At 44.3% G+C, this 18,585-nt stretch overlaps 1 protein-coding gene across 1 annotated transcript in view; it reads left to right on the top strand.

Annotated features, from left to right (window-relative positions):
• Positions 1 to 268: 268 nt before the first annotated feature.
• The window catches only part of LOC132830013 (beta/gamma crystallin domain-containing protein 1-like), an 87,168-nt gene continuing 68,851 nt past the window's right edge, over positions 269 to 18,585 (top strand). Inside the window, exons 1-3 of the mRNA XM_060847473.1 lie at positions 269 to 368; positions 5,877 to 6,850; positions 9,391 to 11,299. Of these exons, the coding sequence (XP_060703456.1) occupies positions 6,591 to 6,850; positions 9,391 to 11,299 (2,169 nt within the window). The 5' untranslated portion in view covers positions 269 to 368; positions 5,877 to 6,590. The remainder of the gene's footprint in view (positions 369 to 5,876; positions 6,851 to 9,390; positions 11,300 to 18,585) is intronic.

Below are 18,585 nucleotides of genomic sequence, written 5' to 3'. Positions count from 1 at the left end.
CTATTCACAGGGAGCCTGTAAGATTAACAACTAAAAACCGGCTAATCTTGGGAGGCACCTGCTTTGAGCCAATAGCAGATATGTGGGTGTAAAAGCATCTTGCTTTTCAAGATTATTTCGTCAACTCTTCAGTTCAGTCCAGCTTTTGGAATTGCTAACTAAGCAGAAACCAAACACACCTAACCAGGGTTTACTGAGTGCAGCCAATGGGATGCAGATACTTGGAGTAAACCTGTCATTATAGTTATGACACTCTAGGACAGGACAAAGTTCCACACACTCACACACCGCACACTTCACCAAAGGACTTTTTTGACACGATGCAGAAGCTGCCATATTGATGAGAAATACTCTCCCGAACGTTGCGGGTAAGTGCATTTTAAAGAGAGAATGTAAACAAAAAACAGGATTTTAAAAAAATATGGACAGAACCCAACTGGAAGAACAGGTGCTACTTTTAACCATGTCATACAGGAATGCTTTTGTGTGTCATTGTCATTAACGTGATTGTGTTACAAATTTGCTGAGGCTCAAAGGTATGTGACAATAGCTCAGCTATGATTATTTTTCCTTTTCGCTTTTTTTTCTGAGTCTGCTCGTCTGTCGCTCACCTCTGAGTCAAAATGTTTTCAGCTGAAGTCTCAATGCAGAGATATCAGCTCCTAATTCCAATTGATACTTCAGTGGTGTAATCTGGGAATGCTGCACTCTAAGAATATTGACTTACACTTGTGACAACCTGTCAAATGGGGATAAAAGATCTTGTTATTTGAAGGAAAGCAGAGGGGTGCCCTGAAGATTTCTCAACAGTGTTTATGACTCAACTAACATCTTGAAAAAAAAGCATAATTAAAGCTGAGATTAAAAAAAAGGTTTGATTTATATTTTAACTTTATTCATGGGCAGTGGCTGATCATAGAGTCATAGAAATGTTCAGCACAGAAACAGACCCTTTGACCCAACTTGCCCATGCTGTCCAGATATTCTAAATTAATCTAGTCCCATTTGCCAGCACCTGGCCCACATCCCTCTGAACCCTTCCTAATCATATACGCATCCAGATGCCTTTTTAAATGTTGTAATTATACTAGCCTCTACCATTTCCTCTGGCAGATCATTCCACACACATGCCACCCTCTGTGTGAAAAGGTTGCCCCTTAGGTCCCTTTTTTTCCCCTCTCACCCTCAGACTATGACCTCTAGTTCTGGACTTCCCAAACCCCAGGAAAATACTTTGTCTATTTATCCTATCCATGCCCCTCATGATTTTATAAACCTCGATAAGGTCACCACTTAGCCTCCGATGCTCCAGGGAAATCAGCCCCAGCCTATTCAATGTCTCACTATAGCTCAAATCTTCCAACTCTGGCAACATCCTTGTAAATCTTTTCTGAACCTTTTCAAGTTTCATTCATCTTTCCAATGAGAAGGAGACCAGAATTGCACGCACTATTCCAAAAGTGGCCTCACCAATGTCCTGTGCAGCCGCAACATGGCCTCCCAACTCCTGTACTCAATACTCTAACCAATGAACAAAATGTCTTATTCACTATCCTATCTACCTGCGACTCTACTTTCAAGGAACTATGAACCTGCACTCCGAGGTCTCTTTGTTCAGCAACTCTCCCTAGGACCTTACCATTAAGTGTATAAGTCCTGCCACCTGAACTGTTGCCGTTCCCTTGCTGTATGCATGCTTCCAGTTCTCTTAGAAAGGGGTTTTTGACCGAGTGGCTATGAAGGAATGGTGATGTGGTTCCACGTCAAGATGGTGTATGACTTGGAATTGGTGTTGTTCCAAATACTTGTAGCCTTTGTCCATTTATAATAGAGGTTGCAGTTTTGAAGCTGTTGTTAACAGAGTCTTGGAGAGTTGCTGCTGTGGACTTTATAAACTGGTAATGGAAGGATTTTAATTTTAATGTTCTTAATGCAATGTAAATCAAACAGGACTGCTTTACTAACGATGGTTTTGAGCTTCCTGAGTGTAGTTGGAGCTGCATTCGTTTAGATAAGTGGAGAGCATTCCTTCACACTTCTGACTTTTACCTTGTGGGGGTGACATACTTCAGGATGTAAGGAGGTGATTTACTTGCTACAGAATTCCCAGCTTCTGACCCACTGTTGTAGCTACAGTACTTTTATGACAGGCTCTGTATATAGATGAGCATTTTTCTTTGCTTTGAAACATGAAATATTGTGTGGGAAATACGACAAAGCACACTAAGTCGTACTCTTGAGCTTTTCTTTCTGAAGAAAAACAAAGTACCAAAGATTCTAGAAACATCAAATAAAAACAGAAAGTCTGGAAAATATTTTGCAGGCTTGGTCGCTTTTGTTGAGAGAGAAGAAGGGTCAACATTTCAGATCTGTGATCTTTGAAAGATCATGAAGCTGAAACATTAACTCTGTTTCTCTGTGTATATTTCCAAAATCTTCTGTCTTTATATCTGAATATATCTGTCCCTGCAGTCTCGTTCCTATGGCAACCCAGGAATGCTCTGAAATGTTATAGTCCTGAAAAAAGCTTCAGCACAACAGATATAGGAAACTAACATGTTTATAACGAATTGGACTGACCACAAATTGGCTGAGCCATAAAGCTTTGATTTCAACTCACTTGCCGAGCAAGTAGTAAATATTATGGATTTGATTTGATTTATTATTGTCACATGTATCGAGATACAGTGAAAAGTATTGTTCTGTACCACCCGGACAAATCGTACCTTACATAAGTACATCAGGGGTATAGAGCAGAATGCAGAATATAGTGTTACAGCTACAGACAAGGTGCAGAGGAAGATGAACTCTAATGTATGAAAGGTCTGTTCAAAAGTCTGATAGCAGCAGGGAAGAAGCTGTTCTCACATCAGTTGGTACACGTTTTCAAACATTTGTATCTTCTGCCTAATGGAAGAGGGTAACAAAGAGTATAACTGTGTGGGATGGCTCTTTGATTATCTCGCCTGCTTTCCCAAGGCAGCGGGAAGTGTCAATGATGCAAAATCCTGCACCCAGGCTGAACTGGAGCGGTTCATCAACTTGGCCCACAACTTGCACCACACCCTCAAATTCACTTAGTTCATTCTGGACACCTCCCTCCCCTTTCTTGACCTCTCCATTTCCATCTCCAGTGACAGTCTCCGGACAGACATTTACTATAAACCCACAGATTCTCACAACTACCTGGACTACACCTCCTCCCACCCAGTATCCAGCAAGAACTGTTGTGCTGAAGCTTTTTTTCAGGACTATAACATTTCAGAGCATTCCTGGGTTAATGAAGGGCTTTTGCCCGAAACGTCAATTTTGCTGCTCCTCAGATGCTGCCTGAACTGCTGTGCTCTTCCAGCACCACTAATCTAGAATCTGGTTTCCAGCATCTGCAGTCATTGTTTTTACCTAGGAAGAGGATACTGATTAAGGATGATCAGCCATGATCATATTGAATGGTGGTGCAGGCTCGAAGGGCCTAATCCTGCACCTATTGTCTATTGTCTATTCATCTGGTTCTCCCAATTCCTCTGCCTCTGCCGCATCTGCTCATACAAGGGGACGTTCCACTTCCAAACATCCCAGATGTCCACCTATGTTGAACAATGTGCTTTTCCCTCTCTGTCATCCAGACAGCCCTCCACTGCATCACCTCCATTCCCTGTTCCAATGCATTAAACCTTCCCCCGAATGCAATAAAGACAGAGTTCCCCTTGTCCTCACCTACCACCCCACCAGTCTCCATCATCCTTAAACACACTTGCCAACTCCAACTAGACTCCACCACCAAGAATATCTTCCCCTCCCCACCCCTCTCTACCCTCCTCAAGAACCGTTCCCTTCCCCAATCTTTGGTTCGCACCGTTCACCCCACCAACCCCTCGAACTTCCCAAATACCTTTCCCTGCAGCCATAAACAATGTTAAACCTGCCAGTACACCACATCCCTCACCTCCATCCAGGGCCCTAAACAGTCCTTCCAGGTGAGACAGAGGTTCACCTGCCTCTTCTCCAGCCTAGTTTACTGCATCAGGTGCTCCCGATGTGGTATTCCCTACATCGAAGAGACCAAACGTAAACTCAGACTGTTTCGCCAAGTATCTCAGCTGGGCACACGGGGGCCAACCTGACCTCCCAGTCACCGCCCATTTTAATTGCCCTTTCCACCCCATTTTGACATGACCATCCTTGGCCCCCTCCATTGCCACAGTGAATCTGACCGCGAATTGGAGGAATAACATCCCATCTTCCACCTGGGCAGCCTACAGCCCGAAGGACTCAACATTGAATTCTCCAATTTCAAATAACCCCCCCTTCCCTGGCACCCTTCCCAGTTCCTCCCCTTCCTTTCCATAACTCTGGTCGACTTTCCTTCCAGCTACCAACCGGATTCATTCCTCCCATCAACCAAACATGTCATACCCTCCACCAGTGTTCACATATCCCTACCTCAACATCCCGCTCCTCCCTCCCCCCCCCCCCCCCCCCCAACCCTCTTTATCTGCAGCTTCACTTACACCCATCCCCAGTCCTGAAGAAGGTTTACACCTGAAATGTTGACTTCTCCACCTTCTGATGCTGCCTGGCTTCCTGTGTTCTTCCAGCCTCCTGCTTGTCTTCAATGGAAGGAAGGCTGATTTTCATGTTCTCATCCCCACTCAGCTCCCTGCCATCTTAACTAAAATCAAATAAAGACACACTCAAATTTATGTGCAGTGCAAAATATCGCTTGAATGGGCTGGTCATTTTCCCAGAGTTCTCTATTCTTTTTCTCTCCATTCCTCTTTCTTATAAACAAGCTGCCACACCATCATAGCCCTCAGCCCTTGAGATTCCCTTACTTCCTGTTTGCCCCTCAGTCCAGCTCTCTGCAGCCAGTGTGAGGGTGAGGGTAACATCACTCAAGTCAGAGGTTCCTTGCAAAACTCCAAACACAATGCTGGAATCCACATTCTAACCTGGGCATGTTTCCCCCTGTGAATCTCGGATGAGGGGCACAGGTTTAACAGTCATGGGGCTCCCACTTAAAACAGAGATAGAGAAGATGTTTCTTCTTTCATAGCTTTCTCATCTTTGGCATTCTCTTCGTCAGCCAGCAGTGGCAGCTGAATCTTTGAATTTATTCAAGACTTCGGTAGACAAATTTGGCAGCAAGGTGGCTCAGTGGTTAGCACTGCTGCCTCACAGCGCCAGGGACCCAGGTTCGATTCCACCCTCGGGTAACTGCCTGTGTGGAGTTTGCACATTCTCGCCATAACTGCTTGGGTTTCCTTTGGGTGTTCCAGTTTCCTCCCGCTGTCCAGAGATGAGCAGGCTAGGTGGATTAGCTGTGGGAGATTGGGTGGGAACCTCTTCAGAGGGTCAGTGCAGACTCAATGGGCTGAATGGCCTTTTCCCCCACTCTAGGGATTCTATGGTTCTGTGAGATGACAAGAAACTTGGCCAATGAAGTGGATTTAAGCAAATTGGCTTAAAAGAGGGAAAGTTGAGGGAAACTATTCTTTTGAATCCAGGTAGCTGATGGTAAAGCTGAAGTGAGGAACATTGGGAATTCATGAGGGAGGGGGAGATCCCAGAGGATCAGAAATAGAGTGGAGAGAGGCTGTGAAGGATGCAAACATAAGAAAAGGGATTTTATGGTAAACACGAATTTCTGAAAGTGTTTAATGTAATTTGGGAATGAAACGGTTAATTTCTACGCTGATTAAACACTGGAGTGACACACCTAAAATGCTAAGTCATTGGATGTGACAGTTCTATTGAAAATCAACAGAAAATTCACACCATACTGAGACTGACAATTCCTTCAAGTCAATTGTGTTTGTTTAAAATGCACGTCTAATTAAGTACTTTTGTGTGTGTTTTTCTTTTGTCATGTACAGAAACACTACTTCAGCCTTTCGGAATCGGATCTGCGAGGCGGGGGGAGTATTTTGAGTGGGTTTGGTAGTTTGGGTGGGCAGAAGCTCAAAGAGAGAAGTGCCAACTTCCTGGGCTCCTTAACCTCCTTGCCCAGTGCCATCGCATCAAGGCGGGCCCGAGCTTCCCAGGAGGAACTGGGACAGTCTGAGGTCAGCAAAAGACCAGGAGGGCATCCACGTAGTCAGGGTGGAGAGAGTGCCAAGGAGACTAGGCAGTGTCAGAATCGAGTTTCGGAAACTGAAAGGCTGAAATCACGCCCTGAAAACAGTCAGTGTCACAATATCCCCAATAGCCAACAACAAACCAGTCCTGCAATCGTGACTGCTGCAGAACAGAAACTCCCTGACTGGGCTGAGGATATTTTAAATACCTTCCTAGACAAAGGGAGTCCCAACCCTCCACTGCCTGTGAAACTCCAGCCCCAGGAATCCACGGTCAACCCTCCTGGTGCTGTCCCTGAGCAGAGTCCGGGGGGGAGCTGTGAATTGCTGTCGGTGAAGAAACAAGCCCGGGATAAAACAGCACCCGCCAAACCTGCAAAGACTAAATACGACATTATCATCACACTGACCAAAGAGGAAGGCTGTGGGGGCAGGAAGGGGGAGCAGGATGCAGTAGGGTTAGACCAGCAGGAGACATCTGTCACAGGGAGAGTGAGACCAAGTCAGGCCAATATGACTGAGCGACGCCTATCGGATCAAGGTAGACCTGTTGGGCAGGTTCCTTTTGCCCACACTGTGGAATGTCAGGGGAATGCGGCGGCTGCTCTGAACACACCTCTCAGTATCAGTTACTATTCCGGTCCAGGATACAGAGTAGGAGAACTCTCGCAACATCCAAGAGAACACATCACAACTTTTCAACCCCGTCTCAGCCCGAGGGATCCAGGCTACAGCCGCTTCCTCCAGCTATCCTACAACCTTCAGACTGACAGGTGAGTGCTACACACACACACACAGACACACAGCGACACACACAAACACAACACAGTCACACAAACACACACAAACAAACATAGACACACACAAACAACACAGACACACAAACACAAAACACACACACAACACAGACGCACAGCGACACACACAAACACAACACAGTCACACAAACAAACATAGACACACACAAACAATACAGACACACACACAAACACAACACAGTCACACAAACAAACATAGACACACACAAACAATACAGACACACACACAACAGACACATAGCGACACACAAACACAACACAGACACATAACACACACACAACACAGACACAAAACACACAAAACACACACACAACACAGACACAGCGACACACACAAACACAACATAGACACAAAAACACACACAATACGGACACACAAACACAGACACAAAAACACACACACAACACAGACAGGAACACGCGCACACAACTGAGACACACACACAAAAAACACACACAGGCACAAACACGCTCACAGACAAACACCCAAACACACGTACACACTCCCGATTCAACCGGAAACAATAATCCTGGTTTTAGGAAATATTTTATTTAGTATTTTTACTCCTGTAAATGTTTGACATTCTGCCTCTTGTCAGCTTTTGTTACAAGCCAAAGGTTTGTATTAATGATATGGCCATCGCTGTTATCTGTCACTTTGACCATTTACTACTGGATTATTTGCAGGTTTAGGGACTGAGGAAGTGTCAGTGCTGTGATAATAATAAACTGACAGCAACATACGAGCCAAGAAAAGCAAATACTGCAGATTCTGAGAAACACACCTGCTGCACTGTCAGATGGAGAAAACCAGCGTCCAACTTGGAAAAGAATGTGCTGGTCATACAGGAGCACTGCTCTGAGGTAGACAAAGCAAGTTGGACCAGTCGACTCCGTTTGCAGTGTTTTACAGGTTTTTTCTTCAGGGGCAGCTGCCAGGGAATCTTGAAACAAAAACAGAAACTTCTGGAGAAATTCAGCAGGTCTGGCAGCCTCTGTGCAGAGAAAGCAGAGTTAACGTTTCAGGTCCAGTGAGTCTTCTTCAGGACTCGAGGTGTTACCTCTGCTTTCCCTGCACTGACCTGTTGAGTTCCTCCAGCTATTTCGTTTTCTGACAGTTCTTTGTTCTATTTTGTGTCAGCGTCAGGTAGTTTGATGGTTATCGCCTGTCAGGAGCTGAGGGTCACTGCTTGAGGCAAAGGACAGACGGAGGGTCTGAGGAAAGATTGAGGGTCTGTGCACAAAATAGCCGAGGGACTGTTGAATGTGAAGCTGTTTGGTACTTTAAATTAAAGCTGTCGAGTTTAATTTCATACAGCAGTTTACACACACAGTCACTCTAGTTCCCAGAGTCGTAGAGATGTACAACAGGAAACAGACCCTTCGGTCCAACCCGTCCATGCCGACCAGATATCCCAATCCAATCTAGTCCCACCTGCCAGCACCCAGCCCATATCCCTCCAAACCCTTCCTATTCATATACCCATCCAGATGCCTCTTAAATGTTGCAATTGTACCAATCTCCACCACATCCTCTGGCAGCTCATTCCATACACGTACCACCCTCTGTGTGAAAAAGTTGCCCCTTAGTACTCTTTTATATCTTTCCACTCTCACCCTAAACCTATGCCCTCTAGTTCTGGACTCCCCAATCCCAGGAAAAGACTGAGAAAGTGAGGACTGCAGAAGCTGGAGATCAGAGCTGAAAAATGTGTTGCTAGAAAAGTGGAGCAGGTCAAACAGCATCCAAGGAGAGGGAGAATCGACGTTTCGGGCATAATCCCTTCTTCAGGAATGAGGAAGGTGTGCCAAGCAGGCTAAGATAAAAGGTAGGGAGGAGGGATTTAGGGGAGGGGCGTTGGGAATGCGATAGGTGGAAGGAGGTTAAGGTGAGGGTGATAGGCTGGAGAGGGGGTGGGGGCGGAGAGGTAAGAGCTTCAGGGCAGAGGAGATGACCTCTCCACCCCACCCCCGCTCAAGCCTATGAACCTCACCTAAACCTCCTTCCACCTATCGCATTCCCAACGCCCCTTCTCTAAGTCCCTCCTCCCTACCTTTAATCTTAGCCTGCTTGGCACACTCTCCTCATTCCTGAAGACGGGCTTATGCCCGAAACGTCAATTCTCCTGCTCCTTGGATGCTGCCTGACCTGTTGTGCTTTTCCAGCAACACATTTTTTCAACCAGGAAAAGACTGTGCCTGTTTACCCTATCCATGCCCATCATAATTTTGTAAACTTCTATAAGGTCACCTCTCAGCCTCCGACGCTCCAGGGAAAACAGCCCCAATCTGTTCAGCCTCTCCCTGTAGCTCAAATCCTCCAACCCTGGCAACATCCTTGTAAATCTTTTTCTGAACCCTTTCAAGTTTCACAACATCTCAGTTAGGACTTTTTTTTAAAAAAAAGGGTCGTTTTGAGGCATTGTGTTTGTATTCTGAAGCTCTCTCGCAAAACATGTCTTAAAAACAAATATTCATCTTTTTTGTTTCTTCAGCAAAACAATCCTTCCGAGGTTGACAAGTTTGCCAAGGTCCCTCCAGCAAGCACAAGGCTTAGAAAGTGGCCTAGACAATACGGAAAAATTGGCAGGTGAGAACAGTGAGTCAACAAATACCAGGAGCCAACTACAAACTGAAACTACTGACTGCCTCTCCGGACTCGCGCCTTCTGAAATTGTGAGGGGCCCTGATTCCTCACAGATTACAAACGGTACAGCGCAACTCCAGAGTAACGGAGGGTTCCGTGCCACCGAGAGAGCTACTTCAGGACCGTCAGGTAGCTCCTTGCAAAGGAGCACCACAAATCCGAAGCACACTGATTCTCAGACATCCACTGCACAGGGAGACGCTGTTGTGACTGGTGGTGATCTCCCGCTGCCTGGCAATCCAACAGAGAGCAGCAATACAGTGAATAGTGACAGTCGAAGCCCCATGAATTCAGCAGGGTACGGAGGGAGAAATGGAAGCGTTTCAGCTCAGCAGCCCAGCAACGAGCCTCCGTTTGGCCAAGGCGATGTGTTCCAGACTGTGAAATCCTCTGGACGTGCTCTCAATGCACAGAACCCTGATCACAATGGCCTGGTTTCGATTACACCACCCACTCCCAACAGTGAGGAAAGGGCACCTGCCACTTTGAAATCGGATCAGCTTCCTGAGCGACAGCCAATTAAACTTACTTCCGCAAGTCCTGAAATTGGGTCACTTCAAAACTCTGTAAAATGCACTGCAGACTCTCTCAAGATAGACACCACAGAAAAGCCTGTTCTCCATTCTACAGGAGCCCTTGTCAATGATCCTGTGGAAAACTCCAAACAGGCTGGAAGCTCCATAGCACTTGATAGTGAGTCTCGAGCACAGACTTTCAAATTCACACCCATGAAGGCCGGACAAGAGGAAATTGTTGAACAACAACTCCAAACTTCTAGAAACCACATTTTAGAAAATGATCTGTCTCCTAATAATGTTTTCATTCCCAATCAAACAGAGAAATGGTCCACCAATGTCACTGACGACACTGATAATCTATCAGAAATAGATGGGTTTGTAGACACCATTCGGAACTTGGACTCCCCCATGATCTTGAGCCGTAACAAAGGTCCTAGGAACCAGAGGGCACATTCCCTCTCCTCTTCTTTTTCCACACTGCCTCCCATAGAAGAGGATCAAACCAATCCAAAGAATTCCCTACCTTCTTCATCAGACGGTGAGAAACCACAGCAGCTGAAAGATGCTCTCGATGGAAAAGTCTTGCCAAGCCTGCCCCCACAGCCTGTTTCACCAGCCCCTCAAATCAATTTCTCAAAGACTCTGAGAAAGGAAATTCTCACCCCCATGGAGATGATGAAGACACAGCTGGAGGATAAACCCAGAATTGGGACCTGGCACACTTCAGCAGACAATGGTATTAACTCCCAATCAGATCTCCTAGGAATGACCAACTTGGAATGCAATGCAGATTTGGAAAACAAAGAACCTTTTGGAGCAGAAAGCAGGTGGTCTCGACTCAGCAGCAGCTTGTTGTACTACAACATTAAGAAGTCAACAGAGTCTTTCTCTAGCAGATCATTGGACCTGAAATCATCGAGTGCAAATCCAATAAGTCCCTCAACCAGATCTCCAAATCACTTACAAAGAAGTTTGTCACATGAGGGTGTCACCATGACAACATTGACCCCTGACCAGCTCCCTAAACCAACTTTCCTTGCTGGTATGATTGATGGTAATGTGGAGAACACTCGAAGGCCCAGTCTACCAACCAGCATTTCTGAAAAGCTGATGGCTGGATACTCCAGTCTGACAGACAATAACAAGAATCTTCAGTCCCGCAGAATATCGTCTGATTTTGGCCAGCGCACTATGACCAACGAAGCTCCAAAAAAAATCACGGCTTTTCCAGATGTATGGGTGAGTGTGAAGGTTCACCTCATCCTCCCTTTTACTGATAATTCTCATTCCTGATCACTCTCCAGGCATCCTAAGTGTTTTCCTAACATCCAACTATTCCTAACATCCAATTATTCCTAACCCTAACCTACATTTGTCCTCTGGCATCCCCCTTCACACTGTTTTTATTTTGGTAAATTCAGCAAGCTTTGCTAGTTTTTCTACTCTCATGCTCAAATAACTGCTCTTTGAAGAATTAGATTCTGACACAAACTGTCTGATATACAAATTCTGAAACAACCAGTTACTCAAATACTTTGGTACTGCCTGAAAAGGTTATTCAGCCAAGTTTTTCTCTGGGAAGGAGCTAAAATCTAACCTTGAATAATGACATCATCCTAGATCACATTTCTTTTACCTATAAGGTCATAGCCATAGAGTCACGGAGTCATACATCATGGAAACAGACCCTTCAGTCCAACTTATCCACATCGACCAAATTTCTCTAATTAAACGAGTCCCACTTGTCTCTGTTTGGCCCATATCCTTCTAAGTCTTTCATATTCATGTACTTATCCAAATGTCTTTTAAATATTCTAACTGTATCTGCATCCATCTCTTCCTCTGGCAGTTTATTCCACACATCCTCAGTGTAAAAAAATGGCCCCTCAGATCCCTTTTAAATCTTTCTCCTGTCATCAAGAAGGTTACCTCAGATTACAATGGGATCTTGATCAGATGGGCCAATGGGCTGAGAAGTGGCAGATGGAGTTTAATTCAGATAAATGTAAGGTGCTGCATTTTGGAAAAGCAAATCTTAGCAGGACTTATACACTTAATGATAAGGTCGTAGGGAGTGTTGCTGAACAAAGAGGCCTTGGAGTGCAGGTTCATAGCTCCTTGAAAGTGGAGTCGAGGTAGATAGGATATTGAAGAAGGCATTTGGTATGCTTTTCTTTATTGGAGTTGGGAGGTCATGTTGAGGCTGTACAGGACATTGTTTAGGCCACTGTTGGAATATTGCGTGCAATTCTGGTCTCTTTTCTATCTGAAAGATGTTGTAAAACTTGTAAGTGTTCAGAAAAGATTTACAAGGATGTTGCCAGGGTTGGAGGATTTGAGCTACAGGGAGAGGCTGAACAGGCTGGGGCTGTTTTCCCCTGGAGCATCCAGAGGCTGAGGGGTGACCTTCTAGAGGTTTACAAAATCATGAGGGGCATGGATCGGATAAATAGGCAAAGTCTTTTCCCTGGGATCAGGGAGTCCAGAGCTAGAGGGCATAGGTTTAGGGTGAGAGAGGAAAGATATAAAAGGGATCTAAGGGGCAACTTTTTCACACAGAGGGTAGTGAGCTATGGAATGAGCTGCCAGAGGATGTGGCAGAGGCTAGTCTAATTGCAACATTTAAAAGGCATTTGGATGGGTATATGAATATGAAGGGTTTGGAGGGATATGGGCCAGGTGCAGGCAAATGGGACTAAATTGGTTTGGGATATCTGGTCGGCATGGACGGGTTGGACTGAAGGGTCTTTTTCCATGCTGTACATCTCTATGACTCTATCTTAAAAATATGTGCCCTAGTTTTGAACTCCGCCATCCTTGGGGAAAGACCTTTACTATTCTTCTTATCTGTGCCCTTTATGATTTTGTGAACCTGTATAAGGGCACCTCGCAACTGCCGAAGCTCTAGTGAAATAAGTCTCAGCCTCTCCTTATAACTCAAACCCTCCAATCCTGGCAAGATCCTAGTAAATCTCTTCTGAACCTTCTCCAATTTAATAACATTCTTTCCTACAGCAGGGCAACCAGAACTGCACACAGTACTCTAAAAGTGGCCTCACCAATGTTCTGAACAATCTCAACATGGCAATTTTCAAACCCACTCTCAAGATCCCCCTCCCTTTGCATAAGAATAGTTGAGTCATGAACTCACCCACCCCAGGGAGAAGACTTTGTCTGTTTACCCTTTCCATGCCCCTCATAATTTTATAAACCTCTATAAGGTCACCCCTCAGCCTCTGATGCTCCAGGGAAAACAGCCCCAGCCTGTTCAGCCTTTACCATGTCAGGTGCACTCCAATCAAACTGCGCACTGGAGTGTTGATTATAGTTGAACTTCTAGCATTAATTTATTCTTCAACCATGATGGAAATTTCTGGAATGTCTAAATTGGCAGACTTTTTTTCAGACAGTGCATGTATGTGGAATGAAAAGAATTCAGATTAAATATTTTAGGTTGTGACATAGAGTTTTGTTTGCCTCTGGGAAGTATCACCCAAACTGATAATCCATTGATACAATCAATACTATCAGGGTGACTGCTCTTTCATTTTGCACTTGTGTCGTTACCTAACTCGAGTCAGGTGAGAGGGGTGTGTTGGGAAGTGTCTGGGGGTATCCCCTCCTTCAGACAAGAAACAACAATGCCTTTCACATCAGGTGGCCAACTTTAATTGAACATATTCCTGGAAGTTTAATCTCATGGCTTTCTGTTGCCAATTATCCCACTGTCACTAATTACCCCATTGGTCACCTGACCCATCTTTCCTTGCAGCCTTCCGCCTTCTCCCATTCCCCACAAATTGGGAAATGAATGAACTCTTCCTTTATCCGGTTGGATGATTCTCAACTTCAGTCAAACAGCTCATAATCCCCACCTCCAATATTCCTGTAGTCCAAATATCTTTTGAATGTTATAACTGTACCTGCATCTACCACTTCCTCTGGCAGTTCATTCCACATATGAACCACCCTCTGTGTGAAAAAGCGTCCCCTCACATCCCTTTTAAATCTTTCTCCTCTCACCTTAAAAATATGCCCCCTAGTTTTGAATGACCCCAGCCTAAGGAAAAGACCTTTGCTGTTCACCTTTTCCCTGCCCCTCATGATTTTATAAACCTCTATAAAGTCAACCCTCAACCTCCTACACTCCAGTGAAAAAAGACCAAAGCTTTTCAGCCTCCCCTTATAACTCAAACCTTCCTGTCCTGGCAACATCCTGATAAATCTTTTCTGAACCCTTTCTGAATAAATAGTGTCCTTCCTCTAACAGGGCAACCAAAACTGTACACAGTATCCCAAAAGTGACCTCACCAACACCCTATGCAACTTCAACATGACGTCCCAACTCCCATACTCAATGGTCTGAGCAATGAGGGCAAGTGTGCTAAATGCCTGCTACCTGTGATACAACTTCTCTGGTTGACAATACTACCTGGGGCCCTACCATTAACTGTGTAAGTCCTGCCCTTGTTTACTTTGCTTTGCATTCATCCAAATTAAACTGTCTGCCACTCCTCAGCCCGTTGGGCCAATTGCTCAAGATCCTTTTGTAATCTTAGATAACCTTTTTCACTATCAACTATATCAGCAATTTTGGTGTCATTCACAAACTTCCAAACCATACCTCCAAACTTCTCATCCAAGCTATTTATATAAATGACAAACAACATTGGACCATTATCAATCTGTATGTAACACTGCTGGTCAATAAACAGCCCTCTAACACAATCCTCGGTCTTACACCATCAAGCTAGTTTTGTATCCAATTGGCAAACTCTCCTTGAGTCCCATGTGATCTAACTCTACTTATCAGCCTACCTTGTCAAAGGCTTTACTAAACTCTGTGTAGACAACATCTACCACTCTGCCCTCGTTTATCATTTTGGTTACATCTTCAAAAAATTAAATTACTTTTCCCATGCACAAAACCAAACCTATACTCTCTTCCATCAGACAGAAGATATAAAAGTTTAAAACACATTCCAACAGACTTCAAAATAGCTTCTCTGCTATTATTATCAGACATATGAACCAACCTTTCATTTATTGGAGTTGATCTTTCTCTACACTTTCCCTGTAGCTGTAACACTATATTCTGCATTCTACTCTATTTTCTTGTTATACTTATGTAAGCTATGATTCGTCTGGATAGCGTGCAAAACAATTCTTATAACTTTATCTTGATAGATGTCATAATAATCAATCAAATGAACTGGTGGGAAGAAATCAGAAATCAGTTCCTGTACTATTCTGTTACTTTTGTTAGAAACCTCCCTGGTCAGTAGATGAAAACAGAATTAGACTTAGTAGTGATGCCATCTTCTACCAACCAGCCTTTTGATGCTCATTTTCTGTTTCCAAAGTAAGAGTGTGTACATAGATGAGATAATGAGGTTGACCTACTCCCATGACGTCCACATCCCAGCCAGCGTTACCATCTCATAAAAACATGAGCAAGAGTAGGGTGTTCAACTCTGAGTCAGCTCCACCATTAAATATGATAATGGCTGATCATCCAACTCAGTATCCTGTACCTGCTTTCTCCCCATATCCTTTGATCCCTTTAGTCCTTAGAACTAAGATTCTCGAAGCCCTACCTCCTTCTTGACTGTTTAATACTTTGACCTCAACCACTTTCTGTACACTTCCACAGGCTCACCATTCTCTGGGTGAACTTTCTCCTTGTCTCAGTCCTAAATGACCCACTATCCTTAGCCACTGCCCCTGCTTTTGGAACCCATGGTCTCAGGGAGCAAAGGGGAGTACGGTGACTCAGTGGTTAGCACTGCCGCCTCACAGTGCCAGAGACCCGGGTTCAATTCCAGCCTCGGGTAACTGTCTGTGTGGAGTTTGCACGTTCTCCCCATGTCTGTGTGGGTTTCCTCCAGGTGCTCTGGTTTCGTCCAGGTCAGGTGAATTGGCCATGCTAAATTGCCCATTGTGTTAGGCACATTAGTCAGAGGGAAATGGGTCACGGTAGGTTACTCTTCGGAGGGTCGGTGTGGACTTGTTGGACCGAAGGGCCTGTTTCCACACTATACGGAATCTAATCTAACTTAATTTCTGTATTTTCTGAGACTTTGTGAAGGCTGACGACATTGTTGGCCATTTTGTCATGATGAAATGAGACAGAGAAAACACATGACCAGAAAGTGCATAAAATCTTTCCTTTTATAACAAATGAAGCTACATGATTCTTCTGCTCATCCAGGTGATGAAAATTTTGCCAATTGTTCAATGAAAACAGTGTGAGTTTTAAGACATAGTAGTTAGACTAAACCTGAGCAATGTTTCTAATTTATCCAAACTACAAGTACAGTGGTGTATCTGTCTTGCATGTAACTTGTGGGTTTCCTCCAATGCTCCAGTTTCCCCCCACAGTCCAAAGATATGCAGGTTAGATGGATTGGCCATGGGAAATGCAGGGTTATAGAGTTAGGATAGGTGGGTGGGTCTGGATGGGATGTTCTTTGGAAGGTCGGTATGGACTCACAGGGCCAAATGGCCTTCTTCCACACTGTAGGGATTCTGTAATAAATGAAATCGACAATTGTGTGTCATTGTGCAGTATGTATCTATAAGTGTATTATTGTTTAATGATAAAAACCCTTTGGGAATCCAAGTTAGCGCTGAGTACAGGTTAATGGAATTTGGAGAATGTTTTTTTTTAATATGCACTGCATTGATTTGTAAAAATATGTCACCAAACCACTATTGCTGCAGAGCTGGCTTTCTGCACAGGTGAACTCTGTGTGCAGCAACAACACTGAAGCAGGGCCAAAATCAACTCGATGAAATCATAGACATGCTACTGTAATGTGGGTTGGGTTTTGTCAATGAAATGTCTTCAATGGATTTAATATTGTTGAATACATAGATGGAAGGAAACACCTTGAGACCTTGCATTTCTGTAGTGGTCCACACATACAGAAGCATCTCAGAAGAAGTCTGGACTCGGTGGACTGTTGTTTGTGGTGGTGCTCGGTAGGCCCCTGGCTCCCGTAGGAATGGTGCCCAGAGTGAGGACTCCTGGTTGCAGTGTGCATGAAGCATGGATTCTTGGCAGGGTTGGCATTGCTGTGCCCGGAGTTAGGACTCGTTGAGGTCTGGGACATCTTGTAGAGACCTTGCAGAAGCCCGAAAGCTGTAGTTGAAGGACCCTTCTACTCCATTTGTGTAATTTCCTTTTATTCTTTTTATAATTCAAATTGGCGCCAGACTGTGGCAACAAAACACTTTTCACTATATCTTCCTTGATATCTGTGACAATAAATAGCTGATACTCATCTTGGAAGGAAATTAACAAGGCAGGAGAAGTGAGTAATGAAACGGAGGGAGTTGATGAAATCACTGTAAGGGAGTTGAAGGGTGGATGAGTTTGTGGATAACCAAGTGAAGGAGTTCACAAAAACAGAAGGCACAAAGCCACGGAAGGATCGAGAGATGAGAACAAATGACTTTGAGCCGCACTCTCATCTTTGAGGCCAGAGTTAGGGAATTTCCTGATGTTGAGATCCTACCTCCTACCTGGCAGTGCCTGCCAAAGTTATTTTACCTGGCGGAGTTGGGGACTTCCTCAAGCAACTCAAGCACAAGGCAGTGAGTGAGTTGAAACATCAGCCAAGCTCTGAAGATGAGTGTGAAGCCCTAGAACCTGCAATTCCTCACTGACATACCCCCCACGCACTCCCGACCCATTTATCTAGACTTGGAAGTCTTTATAAAGCTCTTCACAAGTCAACAGGTGCACGTTCCCTTTGATGGTTTTATGAACATGACATGATGAGAAGAATCTGTTAGTGTATTTGATCACATACAAACAGAGGGCTAAGCTGAACCTCAAGGGGAAAGTAAAAGCAATGAGAACATTACACACAATTAGATCAATATTATTCCCCTTAATCACGTGGATAATGTACTCTACTGCATCTGAAGACATTTTAAATTACACAATATGATTCTTGTCCTTAAACAACTTTCCAGTTTTCAAAATTGGCAACTTTGCGGTCATATTGTTAATGTTCACTTACTTTTTGAAAAGAGCACAGATGAGACTTCTGCACAATTTTATTAGGACAAGTGAAGTAGAGAACACATTTTTGTATTTATCCTACAATGAGCTCTGCCTCCCAAACATGGTTTACTCATGGTCCACTAAATCTCTTATCACTGCAGTAATTCTGATAGGCTGCATTACTGCCTATCAGAAACTGCCTTCCATTAAAATTCCACTAGTTCAGAAAAACAGACTCCTTTTGATAGTGCCAGCAATGTCATGACAACAGGGAGTAGGCGCTCAATCCACATTGTGTTATTTCCTGAACCACAGGGTGTCAAGGGAATAGCTTGTGGATGTGGGTCATGTCAAACATCTTGAGGAAATGTTAGATCTCAGACAGAAAGTGGCACAATGTGATTTAAAAACCATTTCAAAATCCTGACCCATGTTTTACCACTCTTTCCCATTTCAGTTTTCTTCCCTCCTTTTCTGAAAGTAATTTATGAAGCTTTCAGTTTTGATGAGG

The sequence above is a fragment of the Hemiscyllium ocellatum genome, chromosome 30, assembly GCF_020745735.1.
Source record: "Hemiscyllium ocellatum isolate sHemOce1 chromosome 30, sHemOce1.pat.X.cur, whole genome shotgun sequence".
Taxonomy (NCBI): Eukaryota; Metazoa; Chordata; class Chondrichthyes; order Orectolobiformes; family Hemiscylliidae; genus Hemiscyllium; species Hemiscyllium ocellatum.
The sequence above is the reverse complement of the archived record's forward strand: the minus strand, read 5'-3'. Positions and strand labels throughout refer to the sequence as shown.